Source organism: Stegostoma tigrinum, chromosome 9 (genome assembly GCF_030684315.1).
Source record: "Stegostoma tigrinum isolate sSteTig4 chromosome 9, sSteTig4.hap1, whole genome shotgun sequence".
Lineage (NCBI taxonomy): Eukaryota > Metazoa > Chordata > Chondrichthyes > Orectolobiformes > Stegostomatidae > Stegostoma > Stegostoma tigrinum.
Genome location: NC_081362.1, coordinates 86237105 through 86259362, shown reverse-complemented (window position 1 = coordinate 86259362; position 22258 = coordinate 86237105). Strand labels below are relative to the sequence as shown.

Here is a 22258-nt window from a genome sequence, read left to right as displayed (position 1 = left end):
GAAACAGCCTCATTACTTATAGGATGGGAGCCCCTTGCTCACAACAAAATCCGAGGCTCTTTTCCCTTAGCTTCTAATGAGCCCACTAACTTGTAACGTGACTGATTCTGTTCTTCTGCCAAGTCTTCCAATGTCCCAGTCCCTCCTCTCATTTTGTCCCAGTTAATTTTGCATCGCTGTGTCTTTGAAATGCCTTTTTATTGAAAGAAGCCTTCAGGGAAATCTCTGCAACTAACTGCCGCTGGGATCAAAATCTAGATGTTTGATTTGGAAAAGTGAATGCACTGAAGCATTTTTCCAGCCTGTCAGTTTATTGGTTGGGATGTCACAGAGTTCGTGTGCTCCCAAAAGAGAAAATGTTGGCATGTACATAATCTGATTTTTTTTCAGTTCAAACATCCAGATTGCAATCCAGATTGCAGCCCTTACCTCTGAGATCCACACAGGTATCAGATTAATGCCAGAACAAATACACATCATTGAAAAAAGACACCAGGCAATTGCAATTCTTGATTATAATTTATATCGTCATTTATTTAATAGACTTTCACATTATCTGGTGATGACAAAAAATACTGTCTCCCAGCTCATCTGCTGCCGAAACCTTCATTTGTGTCACCTTTAAACTTGACTATTCCACCACACTCTTGGCTCGTCTCCCACACCCAATCCCATAAATGTGAGGACATTCAAAACTCTGCTGTCTGCATCTTATCTCACAACAAGCTCTGTTCCCCTATCTCCCTTGCGCTCACTGACCTACAGTGGCTTCAGGTCAATCAACATCTTGCTTTTCAATTTATCTTATTTCCAAATTGCTTCATAGGCTCGCACCTCCCCAAGTGTGTAATCACCTCCAAGCCCTCCACAGCCCTTGTGATATCTGCACACTTCTGGTTTTGGCTTCTTGAGCATTCCCAATTACAATCACTCCACCATTAGTGCCATTGCCTTCAATTCCTTCAGTCCTACATTCTGGCATTCTCTTCCAACACGTCTATTCTTCACTTCTCTCCTTTAAGACTGCTCTTAAAACCTACCTCTTTGATCAAGGTTTTGGTTCTGAAGCAGGGTCTAGGCCCAAAACATCAGCCTTCCTGCTCCTCTGATGCTGCTTGTCCTGCTGTGTTCATCCAGCTTCACACCTTGTTATCTCGGATTCTCCAGTATCAGCAGTTCCTACTATCTCTGTTGTGACTCTGTTGCACAGCCCTGTGAAATATGGGATATTTCATTTTGTTAAATGTAAGATCAACTTATAGATGGAAAGGAGCTATGGCCTCTCTGGCTGGAGTCCAGACCACGGCAGGAAACCCCAAAAATGAAATCCAGATCATTCAGGGGGTTATTTCTTGGTAGTGCTTCTTCAAAAGGTAGTGGGAATCAGGAAATCTCTCCCTTTAAAATCCGGTTGAGCCTGTGGTGAATTGAGGATTGGCCAACTGAAATTGGATTTGAGATAACAAGGTGTAAAGCTGGATGAACACAGCAGGCCAAGCCGCATCAGAGGAGCAGGAAGGATGACGCTTCAGGCCTAGGCCCTTCTTCAGAAGAAAAAAATTATTCTAGGCTTGAAACGTCAGCCTTCTTGCTCCTCTGATGCTGCTTGGTCTGCTGTGTTCATCCAGCTCTACACCTTGTTATCTCAGATTCTCCAGCATCTGCAGTTCCTACTATCTCTGAAATAGGATTTGTTGTGTTTGTGTGTCAGTTGAGGGTGTCAGAGATTAAATAATTCAGGTATTGACAAGCCGTTATTTAATTGCTAGAAAGGGATGGAGAGGGTGAATGGCCTATTCTTTGACCCTATTTTCCAGTGAGTCTGGTGAAGAGGTCCTTTGGGAGACCAGGCAATGCAGCACCATACATCCACTAGTCCCAACGTAGCCGTTATCCCCCGGGATCTAGGCTGAAAACGCTGGGCCCAGATATAATTCAGTTACTTTTCATCCACAAAGGGTAATGGACCCCTTCTGCAAAACAATGTACAATCACTTCCGGATACAACACAGTTCCTAAAATTTATGAGCAAGGGGAAAACACTTACTGATTTTCGTCAACCTGCTAAGCGATCTGCACTTTAGAGATTTCTACTGAACTGATAACGTTATCGATCCTTTTTTGAAACCAATAACTTCCTTTGCCCCAATACACTTCCTTTGGATCTGTTAAACACTTCAGTCATTGCATTACAATAGACTGTTCGCCTCGTTGTAATCTATAAGGACTCACGCCGCTCAATTTTTTTTGACAATCGCACTGCTCCTCTCTTTCCATTGAGTAAACTTTGAAGAAATGCATCCAAACCGGTTTTTGGGTTTTTGAAGCACACGTTTCGGTTTGACATTTGCATTCTCCGCGTTCGGAGAGGATGAGGGTTTATCGCAAATGTGAGAAGAACATCTGTCTGCAGAGATGTACAAACAGCAGAGGGCGCCAGGCTTTCCCCCTTGCCTTTCCTTGCCAGCCCTGCTCCCTTCCCCGGGTCACCTCCAATCTGCTCAAAAACAGCCCCGCTGAGCATTTACAATCACAAACCCGCACCCCTCGCCCCCCCCCACCCCCGCTTTCAACCAGCTCATTTCAGCATATTCATATAATTATATATAAATAACACACACCTCTTTACCGTGACTGGGTGTTCCAATCTCATTCACTGATACGTGCAGTGCTCGGAATCTGCAAGGACACAGCAAGATCACCGAACACAACAAAAAAGGGGAGGAAAATCAGCGCGTTTACCGGTTAAACTTTTCTTTTGCAGATATGCATGGCATTTCAACGCCGACAGTGACATTGAGAACGAGTCTTAAAGTTGAGAATGCGTTTTTACGTTGGCAACGTATCTTAAAATGAAGGATGTACCTTGGCTTTGAAAATGCACCTCAACATTAACAATGCACCTCAGCATTAACAATGCACCTCAACATTAACAATACATCTTAACGTCGAGAATGCATACTAACCCTGAGAATGCCTTTTAATCCCACGAATGCATCTTAATGTTAATAATGCATCTTAACTGACAATTCATTTTCATATTGAAAATGAATCTCAACATTGGCAATGTATCTTTTCCTGAGAAGTATCTTAACATCGATAATGCATGTTAGACTGTCAAGATATCTTAACATTGGTCACGGGTATGTATGAAAGAGGGGGCTTGCTGTTTCTCAGGTAAGGATCTATTTGGGATGAGGGCTGGTCAGTTGTCCACAACCAACCATCAGTCCCGAGTCCGCCTCCGTCTCCCGGTCCGAGCGGCTGTGTCTTTCATATCAGAGCCTGTTTCCCGAATTTAGCCCCCGTCCCCCCCCAAACCCGAAACGTTCAGCTCGAGCGGGGGGGGGGGGGGGGCGGTGCGGTCCCTGACCAAGCCGAGCTCCGCCCACATGGCTCACTGCAAGAGTTGGGCACATTTTCATTCTGAACCCAAGTCGCTGGGCGTGAGGTGTGGGGGTGAGAGAGACGGCATCAGCAGCAGGAGGAGGAGCCCCTCAGCTGGAAGGGGGTGGGGTGCAGTGCCGGCTGGAAGAGTGGCTAAGTTGAGTGCAGCGCTGTGCCGCCTCCCCTGAGTTCAGGGGACTGCACTCAGAAAACAATTCCGCAGGAACGGGGAGTAGCGAGCAGTGTGTGTGTGTCTCAAACCGAAATGCAGACACGGACAGTTGTGGGATGAAGGGCAATGTATGACTCTGGGGGTGGGGGGTGGTGGGGGCTGCAGTAAAAATGCCCCGGCAGGTCGAGGGGTTGGTGAAGTTGAATGTGACAGTGAATTAGCTGGCGGTGTCATTCTGCAGCACAGTGAGTGCAAACCTGGGTGGACGGAAACCCAGTGGTGATACAGTATCAATTCAGCTAGAAAAGAGCAGAGCGAGAGAAATCATTGGGTTGATATGAATTCTGTATCTGGAAGCAAAGAGCGGGCTGTTTTTGCAAGGAATCGCAAGCATGTGGTAAGTGTTGAGATTGTTTCATAAAAACTATTTCAAATGTTTGCAAACCCCACTGTGCATCTGCTCCGACCCCAGTGCTGATTTGTTTTTTGCAAATATATTTCCTTCCTGTTGTTAATTGTCATTAATTATCATTTGATGGATGCCCAGGGGACGGCGGAGAGTTATTCACAGACAAAACTGGCAACTTTCACCCCGGAGATGTGGTACAGGAGAAGCTTCCAGCCTTGCGAGGAATCCCGGACAGTGAACCGACCCGCCCCCGAAGGAGCCGGCTCGGTGCCCGGCTCGGGTACCGCGTCTCCGGGCTCCAGCAGCGGCGGCGGCTCCCCTGGATCGTCTCTCGGCGGCTCCCCCGGCTCAGGCGGCGGCTCGCCGGGTTCGGTGGCCGGATCGTCCCCGGGCTCTGGTTCACCCGGTTCCTGCGGCTCGGAGGACAAGGGCATTTGGTGCGAGAATTGTAACACGCGACTGGTGGAGCTCAAGAGGCAGGCTCTTAAGATGATGATCCCGGGAGCGTTCTCCAGCAAGGTAGGCGCCTGAGTGCCTCGAAACCTTACCCCCTCAGCCTTTTACCCCCCTCAATCCCTTACCCCCTCAGTCCCTTACCCCCTCAATCCCTTACCCCCTCAATCCTTTACCCCCTCAGTCCCTTACCCCCTCAATCCCTTACCCCCTCAATCCTTTACCCACTCACTCCTTTACCCCTTCAGTCCCTCACCCCCTCAACCCCTCACCCCCTCAGTCCCTTATTCCCTCAATCCCAAATCCCCTCAGTCCCTTACCCCCTCAATCCCTTACCCCCTCAGTCCCTTACCCCCTCAGTCCCTTACTCCCTCAATCCCTTACCCTCTCAATCCCTTACCCCCTCAGCCCCTCAATCTCTTGCCCCCAATCCCTTACCCCCTCAGTCCCTTACCCCCTCAATCCCTTACCCCCTCAGTCCCTTATTCCCTCAATCCCATACCCCCTCAATCCCTTACCCCCTCAGCCCCTCAATCCCTTACCCTCTCAATCCCTTACCCCCTCAGCCCCTCAATCTCTTGCCCCCCAATCCCTTACCCCTTCAGTCCCTTACCCCCTCAATCCCTTACCCCCTCAGCATCCGAATCTCTTACCCCCTCAGCCCCTCAATCCCTTACCCCCTCAGCCCCTCAATCCCTTACCCTCTCAGCCACTCAATCCCTTACCCTCTCAGCCACTCAATCCCTTATCCCCTCAGCCCCTGAATCTCTTACCCCCTTATCCCCTCAATCCCTTACACCCTCAGCCCCTCAATCTCTTACCCCTCAGCCCCTTACTCCCTCAGCCCCTCAATCCCTTACCCCCTCAGCCCCTCAGTCCCTTACCCCCTCATCCCCTCAATCCCTTACCCCTCAGCCCCTCAATCTCTTACCCCTCAGCCCCTTACTCCCTCAGCCCCTCAACCCCTTACCCCCTCATCCCCTCAATCTCTTACATCCCTTACTCCCTCAGCCCCTCAATCTCTTACCCTCTCAGCCCCTCAATCCTTTACCCCGTCATCCCCTCAATCTCTTAACCCCTCATCCCCTCAAATTCTTCACCCCCTCAATACCTTCTCCATCAACACTCATCCCCTCAACACCTCACCCCCTCAACACTCCCAAGCCCCATCCAATCCCAACACAACTCCTCACTCCCTCAATCCTTCCTCTCGCTCACCCCCTCTTCCCAAGCCCCTCGCCCTCCTCTCCCTCACCCTCCTTCCCTTCCTCCAGATTCCAGCTTAAATAGCAGAGGCCAAAGATTGAAGGTGAGGTGGAACTGAGAGGAGGAGCAGCAATGGTATATTATCGATCACGATCAGATTGTAATCAGACTGATTGACCGCTTGGACATAGGAATCTATAGCTCCAAAAATAAGACATCACATCATAAACAACGTTATGTTCTACAAAGTCCCTTCCCCCAACCCCTTCCAGTGTCGAAATGCAACCAATATTTCTGTGTCGGAATGTTGACGCCCTAGAAATACCATAGGGTCAAAAATCATAGCTGGAGCAATGTGATTGATTTCATATCCTCTCACTCGCTGCTGAGGGGACGGATGGAGATTTGATAGTAGGCTTTTTCAATAAGTCTTTAATATATGAAATCAAATCAAAATAACAGCCCCACCGTGCCAAGCAGTAAACTGCTGTTTCTCACAGATGAGAAGCACAAGACCCGGTACAAATATGGGTTGTGTCAGTGTGTGTCTGTATTTGTGTGTGTCTGTTTGTCAATCCATGTTTCAGCATGTGTCTGTATCTGTGTCTCTGTCAGTGTGTGTCTGTGTCACTATGTCTGTATCTGTGTCTGTGTCAGTGTGTGTCTGTGTCAGTGTGTGTCTGTATCTGTGTGTGTCTGTCACTGTCTGTGTCAGTGTGTGTCTGTATCTGTGTGTGTCTGTGTCACTGTGTCAGTGTATGTCTGTATCTGTGTCTGTGTCAGTGTGTGTCTGTATCTGTGTGTGTCTATGTCAGTGTGTGTCTGTGTGTGTGTGTCTGTCACTGTGTGTCAGTGTGTGTCTGTATCTCTATGTGTCTGTGTCACTCTGTGTCAGTGTGTGTCTGTATCTGTGTGTGTCTGTCAATGCATGTTTCAGTGTGTGTCTGTGTCAGTGTGTGTCTGTGTCACTGTCTGTGTCAGTTTGTGTATTTGTGTGTGTGTGTGTTTATGTATCAATATGTGTGTGTCAGTATGTGTCTATGTCAGTGTATGTCTGTATCTATGTGTCTGTGTCAGTGTGTGTGCCTGTATCTGCGTGTGTCTGTATCAGTGTGTCTGTGTCAGTGTGTATACCTGTGTGTCAGTGTGTGTATCTGTGTGTGTGTGTCCTTGTCAGTGTGTATATCTGTGTGTCAGTGTCTCTGTGTCAGTGTGTATATCTGTGCCTGTGTGTATATTTGTGTGTCAGTGTGTCTATGTCAGTGTGTATATCTGTGTGTCAGTGTGTATATCTGTGTCTGTGTGTATATTTGTGTCAGTGTGTCTGTGTGTGTATATGTGTGTGTGTCAGTGTGTCTAAGTCAGTGTGTATATCTGTGTGTGTCAGTGTGTCTGTGTCAGTGTGTATACCTATGTGTGTCAGTGTGTATATCTGTGTGTCAGTGTGTCTGTGTCAGTGTGTATACCTATGTGTGTCAGTGTGTCTATGTCAGTGTGTATATCTGTGTGTCAGTGTGTCTGTCAGCCTTTATATCTGTGTGTGTGTCAGTGTGTATATGTGTGTGTGTCAGTGTGTCTGTTTCAATGTGTATATCTGTGTGTGTCAGTGTGTCTGTCAGTGTCAGCCTGTGTCAATGTGTGTGTCCGTGTCAGCGTGCGCCTGTATATGTGTATATCTGAGTCAGTGTCTGTGCCTGTATTCTCTGTGTGTGTTTGCGTGTGTTGGATTTAAACCAGCGCTCAGAAAGTGTGTGTGCATTGAGACAGTGTGTGTGTGTTTTGTAGACAAGGCCAAATGATACGGGCTATGCCATTGCTTCCAGGAGACCGTGTTTGGGTTAGATTTTGCTATTTCTCGGGAGAGCTGCATGTGGGATAGAGTTTCTGTCTCTCACCCGCTGTATTTTAACTCAGCGACGAGGGGCGAGCCGCTGAGACGAGCCAGGCTGCGCTGTCCTTTGCATTCGTTCGTTCACTCATGCATTCAAGTGCCGCAGTATCTTATACCCATTCTCTGCAGATACGCCCCCCCCCCCTTCTCTGCAGCTCGCTGCTGTTTTAATGGGGAAGGGGGGCGGCTTAATACATGCGCTTTGTCTCCTTCCCCCTCCCCGGATCCAGCCGGCGAACGTTTCATCCCAGTTCATGTAGAGAGCAGGATATTTACAGGCAGTGCACTGAATCCGGGTGGAAGCGGAGGGAATCCGTTTTTACGGAGCGGGATCGGAGCTCAGGGCTCTGTGTTCACTATAAACGACAGCTCTGCCTTCCACCGAAAACACTCGCTACATTTCTGGCTGTTGCGATCGTGTTGAATAGGTTCCTGGATCAGCCGCTTGTTGTCGAGCGTGAGAGAGACATCAGTCAGACCCTCCTGGCTGAATGTAGCCCCTGCTCACATCGGCCCCTGTCATTGGACAACACAGGAAGAGGCTACTCGGCCCACCGTACCCGGTGCTGGCCTTTCGAAAGAATGATCGAGCGAGTGCCCCCAGTGGCGAGCGCACACCCTTGCACTGCCTTTCCGTTTTAAACTTGTACTGAACCCAAACCCTTTTGCAAATGACCGCGGAATCAGCCCCAGTACAGTCTCTGCGTTAGGCCCTGGTACAGGCAGACAGAGTGAGAGAGATGCTGAAGGAAAAGTACCCATGCCTTCCCCTCCTCCCTCCTCCACCGCCGCTACAGCAATGCACATCCGGGGGGGGGGGTGCGGGTGAGCCGGCTCTGAATCAGGTGAACTGGTCCAAGTTTGTGTCTGGGGTTGGGGGCTGGGAGGGGGAGAGCGGGGTCACTCACAGTTGGGGAATGGATGGGGCTCGGATTGTCACATTAAACCGACGTGCAGACAGAAAGAAGCGGAATACCCCGATGTCTGCAATCTGCATGTCTCCAGTCCCTCCGTTAATCACCGTGTTGGAAGCGAAAGACTTCACAGTTTCACATTTGCTTTTGAGCCTGGCAGTTTGGATGTGTTCCTGCATACTTCCAGGACAGGGGGTGCGGGGATTTGAACCCGGGGCTCCAGCGCTGCCCATCGAACAGAGTGAGCTTCTGGCTAATACATCTCCTGCTATTCCAGTCCCTGAAGCAGGGGCTGACGAGAAAGGATTGAGTTGGGAAAACGCCGGAATTAATTGGTTTCTGAAGCTGGCCCCTTATGTTAATGTCTGTGGTGTGAAGGCGAAAGGGTATTGTTCAAAAAAAAAACAAACGTGTATGATCGATTTAAAACTGTGTGTGCAAATGTTCGGGCTCCAGATACTGGTCCTCGAAGAATTTCAACTCTTTGATTACAGAGACAGTCTCTGCCTCCCTAACCTGTTCTTTCTCTCACCCATCCCTTCCTCCCACCCCAAGCCGCACCTCCATCTCCTACCTACTAACCTCATCCCACCTCCTTGACCTGTCCGTCTTCCCTGGACTGACCTACCCCCTCCCTACCTCCCCACCTATACTCTCTCCGCCTATCTTCTTTACTCTCCATCTTCGGTCCGCCTCCCCCTCTCTCCCTATTTATTCCAGTTCCCTCTCCCCATCCCCCTCTCTGATGAAGGGTCTAGGCCCGAAACGTCAGTTTTGTGCTCCTGAGATGCTGCTTGGCCTGCTGTGTTCATCCAGCTTCACACTTTGTTATCATGAAACAGCTACAAGTAGGTTTCTGCGGGGGGCGCAGTTTCCCTGTCTAGCTGCACACTGTCAGCGTTGCAGTGGCTGATACCGAGAGGCTGATCACATCGGCAGTGCCTGTGAAAAAAAGAGTTCGATTTGATAGTGGGAATCTGTGGAATTTGAGTGTGTGTTTGTGTTTCTGTGTTTGACTGTAAGTATGTCTCCCTGTGTCAGAGTGTACCTGTGTTCTTGATCGTTTCTAGGCTCCTCCAGTGTATGTGTCAGTCTGAATGTATGTGCTTGTGTGTGTATGCACGAATCTGTACATGTCTGTCAGTATTTGTTTATGTGTATATGTGCATCGGTGTACATATATCTGTGTATATGTGCCTGCCTGTATTTTTTTGTGTCTGAATGGATGTGCCTGTGTGTATGCACAGCTCTAAACATGAATCTGTACGTCTGTCAATATGTGTTTATGTGTATAAGTACATCGGTTATATATGTATCTGTGTACGTGTGCCTGCCTGTATTTGTACGTGTTGGAATGTTTGTGTCTGTGTGAAAACACGTCTCTCTGCATGTGTCTGTATACACGTGTCTATCAAAACACGTGTTTTTCTGTCTATAACTGGATCTGTTTCTACACATGTATCTGTTGAAGGTTTTTGGATCTGTGCATATTTATCTCTGTTTTTATTTGTTCATTCATGGAATGTGGATGCTGTCAACAAGGCCCATGTTTATTGCCCATCCCTAAATATGGATTTCCCCTGTCATTGACGTCTCCACTGTTCCGCATGTTTTTACTGCAGTACTGTGCACGGAGTGATGCCGGAGAGTCTGTTAATGTGCAGTCCCGGTGTAGTGTTCCCAAATCTGGGTCTCTTCCCAGTGGTGTAACCACATTTAGTAACACATTAATACTGGAGAGACTGTTTTACTTTGCTGTATCTTCCCATTCTTTAATCACATGTGTGACATGAACAATGCTAAAATGCGAAAGGATTTGTCCTTAGAAATGAATGTGATGCTTCAAGCTGTTTAATGTATTGTTGTGGGAAAGGATTGTATTGGAGTGGAATATTGGATGCGGTTTATTGAGAAATGATTCAGATGGGTCAGATAATTGTGTTTCCTCATGCTGAGTGGAGTTTAAAATAGATTAGTTCTCGGCAGTTTTTCTAAAAGACTCCATTTGAAGAATATCAGGTTGTATTCTGGGCTCAGTGAATAGTTTGTTGGTAGTGTGTTAATTCTGTTTTGTGCCTCAAGTTGCTGAGGGAGTTATGTGCTTTCTGATTTGAGCTGTTTTATCGTAACCTTCTGAGCATCTCTTGTGAAATTCAACTCTGTACCATCCAGTCCACAAGATGAGGCCATTTGTTTGGAGACAATAAGGACTGCAGGTGCTGGAAGCCAGAGATTATAGGTGTGAGGCTGGAGAAGCACAGCAGGTCAGACAGCATCCAAGGAGCAGGAAAGTCAATGTTTTGGGCCAAAACCGTTCGTCAGGCCATTTGTTTGAATGTTGGCACAACCCCATGTTGATAAATCTGGGTAGAGTGTGGGCTTCTTCAGTCTGTTCAGAGTCCAGCCTTCATGGCTGAAACCTGCTGGGCAAGGGGGACCTTTTTCCAAGACTAGCATTCTGTGTGAGAGCAAAGGCTTGGGTGCATCACTGCTGCCAGTGTGCCCAATGCCAGTTGCTCAGAATGTCTCTTAGACGGAGCTGGCAGAATATGATGGCATTGCCCATTGCCTGGAGCTCCCCACACCCCCACCCCCTCCACCATCTCTCCTGCTCCAAACTGTACCCATTCTCCCCACCATCGCTCCAGCTGTAATCACCACACTCAGCAGGGACCAGACCTGGTTTTATTTGACACATACCATGCCACCTGGTGCCTTAAGTACAGTTCTGGGGTGGAGGGGGTGGGTCACATTCCTCCAGTGAGAATGTCCATTGAAGTCAGAGGCCCTAAGTAGTTCGAGCACTGTGACGAGCATTGCTAACTTACAGCAGCAATGTTTCTAAGCAGAGCACTCGCCCTGCCGTCCAGTTACTGGTCCTTTCTAGGTTTCCTGGAAAAACATGAAGGACTTCATTAGAGATAACAAGGTGCAGAGCTGGATGAGCACAGCAGGCCAAGCAGCATCAGAGGAGCAGGAAAGCAGACTACATTAGAGATGTTTTTACAGTGTTTTGTTTTTATTCACTCTTGGGACATGGGTGTTGCTGGATGGGCCAACATTTATTACCAATCCCTATTTGCCCTTGAGAAGGTTGGTGTGAGCTGATCTATTTGAGTTGACCTATATTAGGGAGGGAATTCCGGGATTACAATGGAACGCACTGCTTCTATTGACTGTCAGTGTTGGAGGGAGTGGACGTTTGTGGATGTGGTGCCAACCAAGCGGGCTGCTTTGACCTGGATGGGATCAACCTTCTTCAGTGTTGTTGGAGCTGCACCCATCCAGACAAGTGGAGAGTATTCCATCGCACACAAGTTTGGAGTATGATGGAATACTTTGCAATTGTCTGGATGAGTGCAGCTCCAACAATGGCCAGTAGCTGGTTAACAGTCCTTGCAGAGTCACTCTTTGCAAGATTCTTAACCTGCTGTAGTAGCCACTCTATTTATATGGGCTTTTCCAGTTGGTTTCTGGACAGTGGTAGCCCCCAGGATGTTGACAGTGGGAGGGGGTTCACTTTTGGTAATGCCGTCAGATATCAGAGGTGATGGTTAGGTTCTGTTTAGTTAGAGGTGGTCCAGTAACCGTGTAGCATGTATGTTACTGATTGTGGGGGCAGCAGTGATAATGGTGCCCTTTCACTGTAATGCTTAGCGCCAATTGTAGTCCTGGGTTTCAGCTTTGCCTCTCAGTCGGATAGCTAGGCTCCAAATTTCACTCTGGATCACCAAGTCTTGGCTGGTGATCCAGTGCAGTACAGAGGGAGTGCTGCAGCATCAGAGGTGCCTGCTGTTATTTGGATGAGACATTAAAAGGGGGTCCCATTTACCCTGTCGGGTTACGGCAAACTTCAAAGAAAAGGGAAGTGATGGTGAGATTTCTAGTCAGCTTTATCTTTCGAATAACATCAGATTGGATTTGGATTATCAGGCCGTGATCATACTGTGCTTGATGGGAGCTTGCTGTGTTTCAGTTGGCTGCTCAGATTCACAGACTGGGACAGCGATTCAACTTCAGAAAGGAAGTTCATTGGCAGAAAAGTGCTGTGGAAAGGGTTGTGCTGCAGTGGTTAACGTCCTTCTGAGTCAGGAACCTGACGGTTTCACTGCCACCCAAGGACTTTTTGACCAAAGAAATTCACAGTGCAGCTAAACAGGCTGAGTAGGAACCTGGTAACACATGATGCAGAGAGCAGAGAGAGACTCCAGGTCAGTGCTACTTGCTGCAGAGAGGTGCCTCTCAAAGTCTGCTTCCAGACTAGTGACCAACAAGAGCAAACTATGGAAACAGACAAAAGGCACGCCCTCTGTTTTCATCGTGTGGGAAGCCTGCAAAGTCTACAGCCTTTGGGATGTATGGGAAAGGTGCTATGCTAATGCAGGTCCCTTCTTTGTTTAAAAAAAACTGTAGCTGGGGTGAAACTGGAGGACATTCAGAGGGAGTGACAATGAAAGAACGCGGTTCACCTAAAAAGTAATGAGACAGCCGACTCACTCTTAATGGTTGCCAAATGCCTCAGCAGGTTAGCATGCAGCCGATTAGAGAGGGGAGCAGATGTCCTGTGAGGTTAAACAGATTTTCCGAGGGGGATGGGGCAGGGATGATGCGCCAATGTAAATATTTGGTTCAGCAAGCAGATGGCAGTGGTTTGCTGGAGGCTTGATACTCTTGTTATTTTGCCAGTGGTGTTGTTGGTCAGTTCTCATCTCAGGTTTCAGGCATTAATCGGGGACCCACAGCTTTTATGGCAGGTCAGGGCAGCTCATAAAACCCAGAGACATGCAATTAAAATAGCATTCGCCAGTAATGACCCACTCACTGGCTGGGGGATGGTCAGCAGTTTGTGGGAGATGTAAGTGATATATTTGAAAGGCCTTCTACAGTCTCAATGCATAAAACCTTACAGCTGTGTGGTTTTGACACATTTTTATTTCAGGCTTTAGTTTTCTACCAGCACCCCAACCACTGGCAAACCCCCCCCGCCCCTCAAGCTGGTCAATTCAGTGTAAATTTCAGAACCAAACACACCATCTGCTAATTAGCTTAGAGCTGCAGTTGAGCCACTTGCATTGCATGGGGTTCCAGACTTCACCCTCCAAAATAGTCTCCTAGTGGCTCACCCCAGGGTGCTCATTAGGGTACCAGGTTTGAGTTGTTATAGGTTCAGCTGCCTATTCTGAGCCACCACACTGATAGGACATAGGAGCAGAAGTAGACTGTTCGGCCCATCAAATCAGCTCGCCAATTCAATGATATCATGGCTGATCCTCCACTTCAACTTACTCCCATTACATGATTATAAAATCAGTCTATCTCAGCCCCGAAGGCATTTAATGTTCCAACCCCTCGACATCCCTTTACAGTGAATTCTACCGATTCAGTACCCTTTGAGAGATGAAAGATCAATGAGATATAGGAGCCAATCAACCCATTGAGTCTGCTCTACTATTCAGTGAGACCATGGCTATGCTGAAAATCCTCAGTTCCACTTTCCTGTCTTACCCCAAAACCCTTGATTCCCTCATGATTAAAAATCTGTCTGTCTTGACCTTGAATATACTTAATGACACAGCCTAGACAGCTGTCTGTGATAAAAATTTCACTGGCTCACAACACTGAGAGAAAAAGAATCCTCCTTGTCTGTTTTAAGACCAGAAGACCGTAAGAAGTTGGAACGGGAGGGATTGGTGAAAATGTGCCAGTTTCAAAACTATTTACATCTTTTGTAAGCCATCTGTTGATTTTGTCATTTCCCCAATTTTGTGGGTGCTATTGATCACAAAGAGGAAGTCTTGAGCTGCTGTGGCAACATGCATATTGCAGTCTGGAGATTTGGGACAGGCTCCAACGTTCTTTCCCTCGAATGGCTGACCAGGAATTTCTCCCAGTCTTACTGCCTGCCATTGGCATGTGTTAGAAACATTTTACCAAATTGATACAGAACCTGCTTACCCACAGTATAAATATACCTTCCTTGAACCTCATGTAGCTTTCTGCAGCCTTTCTCCATTTAAATAATACTCAGCTCCTCTTTTCTTCCTGCAAAAGTGTATAACCTCTCACTTACCCACACTATATTCAATCTGCCAAGTTTTACTCATTCACTTCACCTGTCTATAACCCTTGGAAGACTCTCTGTACCATCCTCATCACTTCCCACCTACTGTTGTGTCATCTGCAAAAATAGAGATAGTACATTTGCTTTCCCCATCCAAGTGATTAATATATATTGTAAATAACTGTAGCCCCAGCACTGATCCCTGTGGCACATCAATAGTTACAGGCTGCCATCCTGAAAATGCACCCCTTATCTGAACTCTCTGTCTTCTAATGTTTAGCCAATCCTCAGTTCATGCTACTATATTGCCGCCAACACCATGGGCTGTTTTTGTTGCCCTTTGGATTGTGTGTTCAACCAAAGTCTCACCCACCTACTGTGTTGTTTTGGGCAGACCTCAAATATCCCACACAACAAAGGCTTGCATTTATGTAGCACCCTTAATGTAATAAAATGTCTCAGAAGCATTATCAAACCAAATGAGACGAGGAACCACAGCAGAAGAGATTTGGACAGATGACCAGGTAGGTTTAAAGGACAAGAATTAGAATTCACAAAGAGGACTCTGGAGTCTACCTGTCCCCATGACCAACATTACCAAAAACATTACAGAAAAGAGGAGCTGAGTACTATTTAAATGGAGAAAGGCTGCAGAAAGCTACAGAACAGAGGGATTCAGAAGTCCTTATCCATGAATCATGGAAGGTTAGCAACAAAGTTACAGCAGGTAATAGGGAACGTAAATGGAATGTAGGTCTTTATTTCTAATGGAATGGAGTGTAAAGCTTTGGAAGTCTTGCTAAACTAGTCAAGGGACTAGTCAGATCACAGCTGGAATACTGTGAACACTTTTGGATACCTTATCTAAGGAATGATATCATGGCATTGGAAACAATCCAGAGAAAGTTCACTAGGTTAATACCAAATATAGAGGGACTGTTTCATGAGAGGTTGAGCAGGTTGGGCCTGTACTCATTGGAATATAGAAGAACAAGAGATGATCTTACTAAAGCATACAAGTTGTTTCCTTTGAGGGACAGTCTAGGACCTGAGGGCATAATCTCAGAAAAGGGGTTGCACATTTAAGACACAAATGAGGGGAAATTTCTCCTCTCAGAGGGTTGTGAATCTGTAGAATTCTTTATCACAGAGAGCTGTTGACACTGGTCATTAAGTATATTCAAGGCTGAGGCAGCCAGAATTTTAATGAGTAAGGGAATCAATAGTTATGGAGGAAAGGCAGGAAAATGGAGTTGAAGATTATCAGGTCAGCAACGATTTCATGACAGGTGAAGTGAGCTGGATGGCCGAATGGCCTATATCTGCTGTTGTATCTCACGGTGTTTGCAGGATGTTAACCATCACCAGCCCTACAACTTATTGTATTCCTTCCAATTCTGGCCTGTTGTGCACTGACCATTTTCTTTCCCCAGCCATTGGTGCTTATCCCTTTAGCCATCCAGCATCGAGGCTCTAGAATTCTGCTCCACAGACCTCTTCAGCTCTGCAGCTTTTTCTTCTGTCCTCCTGAAAGATGCTGTGTAAAATCTACCCTTTGGATTGAGGGATTGACCTTTTTAATTCTTCCATTTGGGGTGTTGTTGGGATTGCTGACAAACCCAGCATTTGTTGCCCATCCCTGGTTGCTTTGGGGGAGTTGTGGGTGCGATTCCTTGTTGAGTGACAACACTGGATTTATGTCAGTGCCACACAGGGACCTAAAATATCTGTTTAAGTGGCATGGTGTCAAAGTTGTTTGTCACTGGTCCTGTGAAGCTCAATGCAATATTTTATTGTGTTATAGGCACTGTATAAATGCAAATTGTTGTTTAATGCTATCTGAGCTAATGCTGTGTTATTGGAATGATGTCACAAATCACTATGGATAGATTAATATTGCAAATAGAGATGATGCTTCTGAATAGACAGTTCATTGAATGCAAAGGTGACTGTGAAATATCATTATTCATTATATTTTCACTTCTATGCAACCTAGTTTATGCACGTACCATTTCTGATTGTGATCTTCCCTTATTGGCAAACTTTAAGGGTCCTGCCATGTTCCACACTTCATTGCTTTTCATTTTGGACTGTTCCGCAAGCTGTTTTGTTGGCAATGTTAAAGGCTCTATATAAATGCAGATTGCTGCTGAATTGCTAAATTACCATCTTTGTTTATACTTTCCAGTCCCGCCATCAGCCTGGAACCTTTTGACTCAGAGGTACTAAATTACCCCAAATGGCAGAACTTGATGCAAATTGGAGGATTAACATAAGCACTCATATGTAATGTTAGTCTGAGACCGAATGTCTTAAATAAAAGCAAAAATACTGCAGATGCAGGAATTCTGAAATAAAATACAAAATACTGGAGAAACTCTGCAGGTGAGAGAGAAATAGAGTTTATGTCTTGAGTCCAGTATGACACTTCTCCCAGAATTCTAGCTGAAATTTTTAATCTTTCACCGGCATATTGAATGCACCATTTCCTTTAAGCCACAATTTAAAACAAATTTTTGGGTGATTGTGTGTACCATTGTGTGAAGTGTGGGTGTTGTACATTAGCCTACTTCGTGTTTAACGGTACTTTCCAAAAGTTACGCTCCTTGCAAATGGAGTTGCACAGAGAGAATTGCAAAATACTGTCGATGTTGAAATAAAGCTTGTAAAGGCTGGAGAAACCCAGCATGTCTGGCAGTATCTGTGGAGAGAGAAACAGAGTGAATGTTTCAGTCTGGCCTGACTCTTCTTTGGAATGTAGGGAGGTAGAAATGTGAGTGGGTTTTATGATGTTGAAAAGGGAGAAGGAAGAAGAGGGATAATCAGGGAAAAGGTACGGGTCTGGAAAGACTAAATGTCAAAGGTCATGGATCAAAAGGTCAAAAATCACACAACACCAGTTTATAGTCCAACAGATTTAATTGAACACAGAAGCTTTTGGAGCGTTGCTGCTTTCCCAGGTGTGATTTTTGACCTTGTCCAACCCAGTCAAACACCAGCACCTCCACATCATGGATCAAAGGCCAAGGGAGTGGTAATGACTGTAGTGTAAAAAAAACAAAGCATTTGCCCCGAAAGAGTGTAAATGACAGAATAATCAATTGTTCATAAGCAAAAACACGAAAAGCAGGACTCACATGGCCTGAATCAAAATGGGGAACAGAGCTCATATCTCAAATTGTTGAACTCAGTGTTGAGATTAGAAGGGTATAATGGGTTTAATTGGAAGATGATGGGCTGTTCCTAAAGTTTGCATTGAGCATCAAAAGAACACTGCAGCAGACTGTGAGAGATATGTGAGAGAATGGTGATGAATTAAAATGCTAAGCAGTCCGAAGCTGTACAGAGATTTGAGTCCTGATACTTCAGGACTGAGGGAGTGCTGCATTGTTGGGGGTGGCGTCTTTCATTTAAACCAAAACCCTGTGTCTCCTCTCAAGTAGATGTTAAATATCTCAGGGCATTACTCTGAAAGAGAGTAGAGGAGTGATCCTCGGCATCTTGGTCAATTCTTACAACTCAATCGAAATTACAGACGGCCCTGTCATTATCACCTCATTGTTTAAGGAGCTTGCTGTGAGCAAATTGGCTGTGATATTTCCTATATGTCAGTAATCATTTCATTACAACTGGGAACACAGTGACACTTTGTTTTAAAGATATGTTGTTCCCTCATGTCTATCAGAATGTAGTTTGTCATGAATTGAGTTTGTCATACTTACAGATCAGTGGTGATGGTGATTTTAGAGGATGGCAATAGCTGGAGAAAACTCAGGTTAGTTCCCAATGTTGGCATTGTTGGGAGGAGTTGTTTGCTGAGAAAATTAAAGTAACATTTAATAAAAACAAGTTAAAATTAAGTTTTCTGATAGTTCATTGATAACAATGGTAACTTGTATTTATGTAGCACCATTAACATAATGAAACTTTCCAACTTGGGCTGCAGGGAAGTAGTATTAAAGTGTAACACCCAGCCACTAGGAAGATATTAGGACAAAGTGTGGGCTGAGAAATAGGGTCTCAAAGGAGATAAGCAAAGTAGAGAGATGGAGAGATTTTGGGTGGGATTCCCAGAATTTAAGTCGTCAACAATATGGGTACAGTTACAATATTGATATTTGGATAAATAAGAAATGTTTGACATGATTTGGGCCAAGCGCAGACAGGTGGGACTAGCTTAGTTTGGGATAATGGTCAGCATGGACTGGCTGGACCAAAGGGTGTGCTTCCATGCTGTCTGACTCTATGATGAGAATAAGTGAAGGCCCATGAATGGAGGAGCCGCAGAGGCTAGAATTAACACAGATACCTCAGAGGGTTGTTGGGCTGGAGCAGATCGCAGAGATAGGGAGGGGCAAATCATGAAATGATTTACAAACCAGCAGGAGAATTTTAACATGGGTCTGTCTTCTGTGATAGGACTAAGGGAGAGGAGGAATAGAGCCACCAATTCTAGAAGGAGAATTGAGCCAAAATGGACTAATGGAAACATTTTCTTCACTGTAGGCTGCCTATTATATTTCATTTTGAGTGCTTTATGGTTACGTGCCAGGGATCTCTTATTTGAAAATGGGAAATGAGATAGATGCCATATTTTTCATCTCTCAATGCAAATTACAGTGCGGCTTCCATTGTGCTTGCTCATCCGAAGACTGGATAAACAATTAAATAAACTTACTGAACTGAAATAGACTGATTCCAATGATTAACAGATTTGGGACCTGATCCAAACACCCTTCACTTGAAAAGTAAATGTATTTATTTAGCCACTGGATTATACAATCGTACCACAATCGTACCTAATACAAGTAGTTCTTCTACAGAAATTGTGCCCCCTGCTATTTAAACCTAACACTCTGACATTTTCACCCAAAACCTCTCTGCCTCTCTACTCTTCTCTGTTAATACCTTCCACTGTGATGAATACGCCCAGATATCTCCTTATATGCCTTGGTCACATTAATCTGGTTTATGATGAACTTTGAGAAGTTTTAAATATGTTAAAGGTGCCGTTTAGTTCCATATTATTTTGTACGAGAATTTCTGTTGTATAGAATTTAGCTAAAGTTATAATTCTGACCCGCAAGCATACTTTGAGAAATCTCTCTTAGGAGTTATTGATTGAAGTTAAAAAGAAACTGGGAGGAAATGGTGACCTATGAGTTACTCTGTGAAATATTTTAACACAGTTCAGCAACAAGCCAGTGTTTAGATATTGCAGACCCATAATTGAATGATATATTGTCACTTGCATCTTACAGTGTACAATACAGTAAAATACAGTGAAAAGCTTCAATAATGATCCACTCGTTGTATTTTAGGGGAGTTCATGTTGTAACTGGTACCCTCCTGGTAATGCAGGATGAGATGCTTATGTAAATGGTGGAGTTAAATCCTATTACAGCACCTTGAGTAAATTTACAAGTAACTAATACATCTTAGATAAAATACTGGTTAATGATGATCCTGGATCTGGCAGGTTGTTGTAGAAGCCCATCTGGTTCCTCTTTTTCTCACTAATATGGGGAGTGGGTGGGGGGGGGGGTGCGGTATGGGGATGGGGGTGTGAAGATTGTGACCTGAGATCAGCCTGAGGGAGGGCTAGCTACTGGGGAGTGACAGTGCAGTGGTAACGCCAGTGGGTTAGTAATATGAGAGGCTCAGACCAATGCTGTGGGAGTATGGGTTCAAATCCCTCACTGGTAGCTGGTGGAATTTAAAATTCCACTGATAAAACTAATCTAAAAATTTAGTCGCAGTAATGATGACTGTGACAACTCTGATCAGTTGTGGTAAACACACATCTGCTTCACTAATCCCTTTTGGAGAAGGAAATCTGCTGTCCCTCTCTGGGCTATATGTGACTCTTGGTTGACTGCAATGCGGTTGACTCCTTATTACCCTCAACCTGATGCCCACTTTCCGTTGAAAAGAAACTGCGTAAAAAGCTTATTGAATGGTGGAGATAACAAGGTGTAGAGCTGGATGAACGCAGCAGGGCCAAGCAACATCATAGGAGCAGGAAAGCTGACGTTTCGGGCCTATACCCTTCATTTGAAATGGGGTCTAGGCCCGAACGTCAGCCTTCCTGCTCCTCTGATGCTGCTTGGCCTTCTGCGTTCATCCAGCTCTACGCCTGATTATCTCGGATTCTCCAGCATCTGCAGATCCTACTATCTCTATTGAATGGCAGAGCTGGCTTGTTAATCTGTATCATCGGCTCCTGTTCAAAGTTGTTGGTGCACTAGTCAATAACAAACTGCTGAGCTGTCGCTGACTGACTATCACTTACTCAGGGAAATGTGGGCATCACTAATTAGGCTAGCATTTATTTCCCAGAAGGCAGTTAAGAGGCAGCTACCTTGCTGTGGCATTAAACGCCAGAACAGGTTAAGACAGCAGCTTCTTCCGCTAAGGGACTTTAGTGAACCAGATGGGCTCCCCCCCTCAACCATCGTCATTGAACACTTAATTCTGGATTTTAATTTAATTTCCACCATCTTCCACAGAGGGGACTTGAAGCCAGATCCTCAGAACACAATGTTCTGAGGAAGGGTCACCAGACCCAGCACGTCAACTCTGCTTTCTCCTTCACAGATGCTGCCAGACCTGCAGAGCTTCTCCAGCAACTTTGTTTTTGTTCCTCAGAACATTACATGGTTCTCTGGACTAACGGTCTAATGATAATATCGCTGGACCAGTTTGGGGCAGGCTGAGTTTCTTACTGCATCAGAGAGGGGGATGGGGTGAGGGTTCAGGAATAAATAAGGAGAGAGAGGGAGGCGGACCGAAGATGGAGAGAAAAGAAGATAGGTGGAGAGGAGAGTATAGGTGGGGAGGCAGGGAGGGGATAGGTCAGTCCAGGGAAGACGGACAGGTCGAGGAGGTGGGATGAGGTTAGTAGGTAGGAAATGGCGGTGCGGCTTGGGGTGGGAGGAAGGGATGGGTGAGAGGAAGAACAGGTTAGGGAGGCAGAGACAGGCTGGGCTGGTTTTGGGAATCAGTGGGGGGAGGGGAAGAGCTGGGCTGGTTTAGGGATGCGGTGGGGGAAGGGGAGATTTTGAAGCTGGTGAAGCCCACATTGATGCCATTTGGCTGCAGGGTTCCCAAGCGGAATATGAGTTGCTGTTCCTGCAAACTTCGGGTGGCATCATTGTGGCACTGCAGGAGGCCCATGATGGACATGTCATCTAAAGAATAGGAGGGGGAGTTGAAATGGTTCGCGACTGGGAGGTGCAGTTGTTTGTTGCGAACCGAGCGGAGGTGTTCTGCAAAGCGGTCCCCAAGCCTCCGCTTCGTTTCCCCAATGTAGAGGAAGCCACACCGGGTACAATGGATGCAGTATACCACACTGGTAGATGTGCAGGTGAACCTCTGCTTAATATGGAAAGTGATCTTGGGCCTGGGATAGGGGTGAGGGAGGAGGTGTGGGGGCAAGTGTAGCATTTCCTGCGGTTGCAGGGGAAGCTCTTCCCCTCTCCCCACTGCATCCCAAAACCAGTCCAGCCTGTCTTTGCCTCCCTAACCTGTTCTTCCTCTCACCCATCCCTTTGTCCCACCCCAAGCCGCACCTCCATCCCCTACCTACTAACCTCATCCCACCTCCTCGACCTGTCCGTCTTCCCTGGACTGACCTATCCCCTCCCTACCTCCCCACCTATACTCTCCTCTCCACCTATCTTCTTTTCTCTCCATCTTCGGTCCGCCTCCCCCTCTCTCCCTATTTATTCCAGAACCCTCACCCCATCCCCCTCTCTGATGAAGG

The 22258-nt window shown here is 46.2% G+C and overlaps 1 protein-coding gene across 1 annotated transcript in view; it reads left to right on the top strand.

Annotated features, from left to right (window-relative positions):
- Positions 1 to 3440: 3440 nt before the first annotated feature.
- kif26ba (kinesin family member 26Ba) overlaps positions 3441 to 22258 on the top strand; it is a 379843-nt gene continuing 361025 nt past the window's right edge. The window contains exons 1-2 of the mRNA XM_048536110.2: positions 3441 to 3956; positions 4107 to 4487. Of these exons, the coding sequence (XP_048392067.1) occupies positions 3897 to 3956; positions 4107 to 4487 (441 nt within the window). The 5' untranslated portion in view covers positions 3441 to 3896. The remainder of the gene's footprint in view (positions 3957 to 4106; positions 4488 to 22258) is intronic.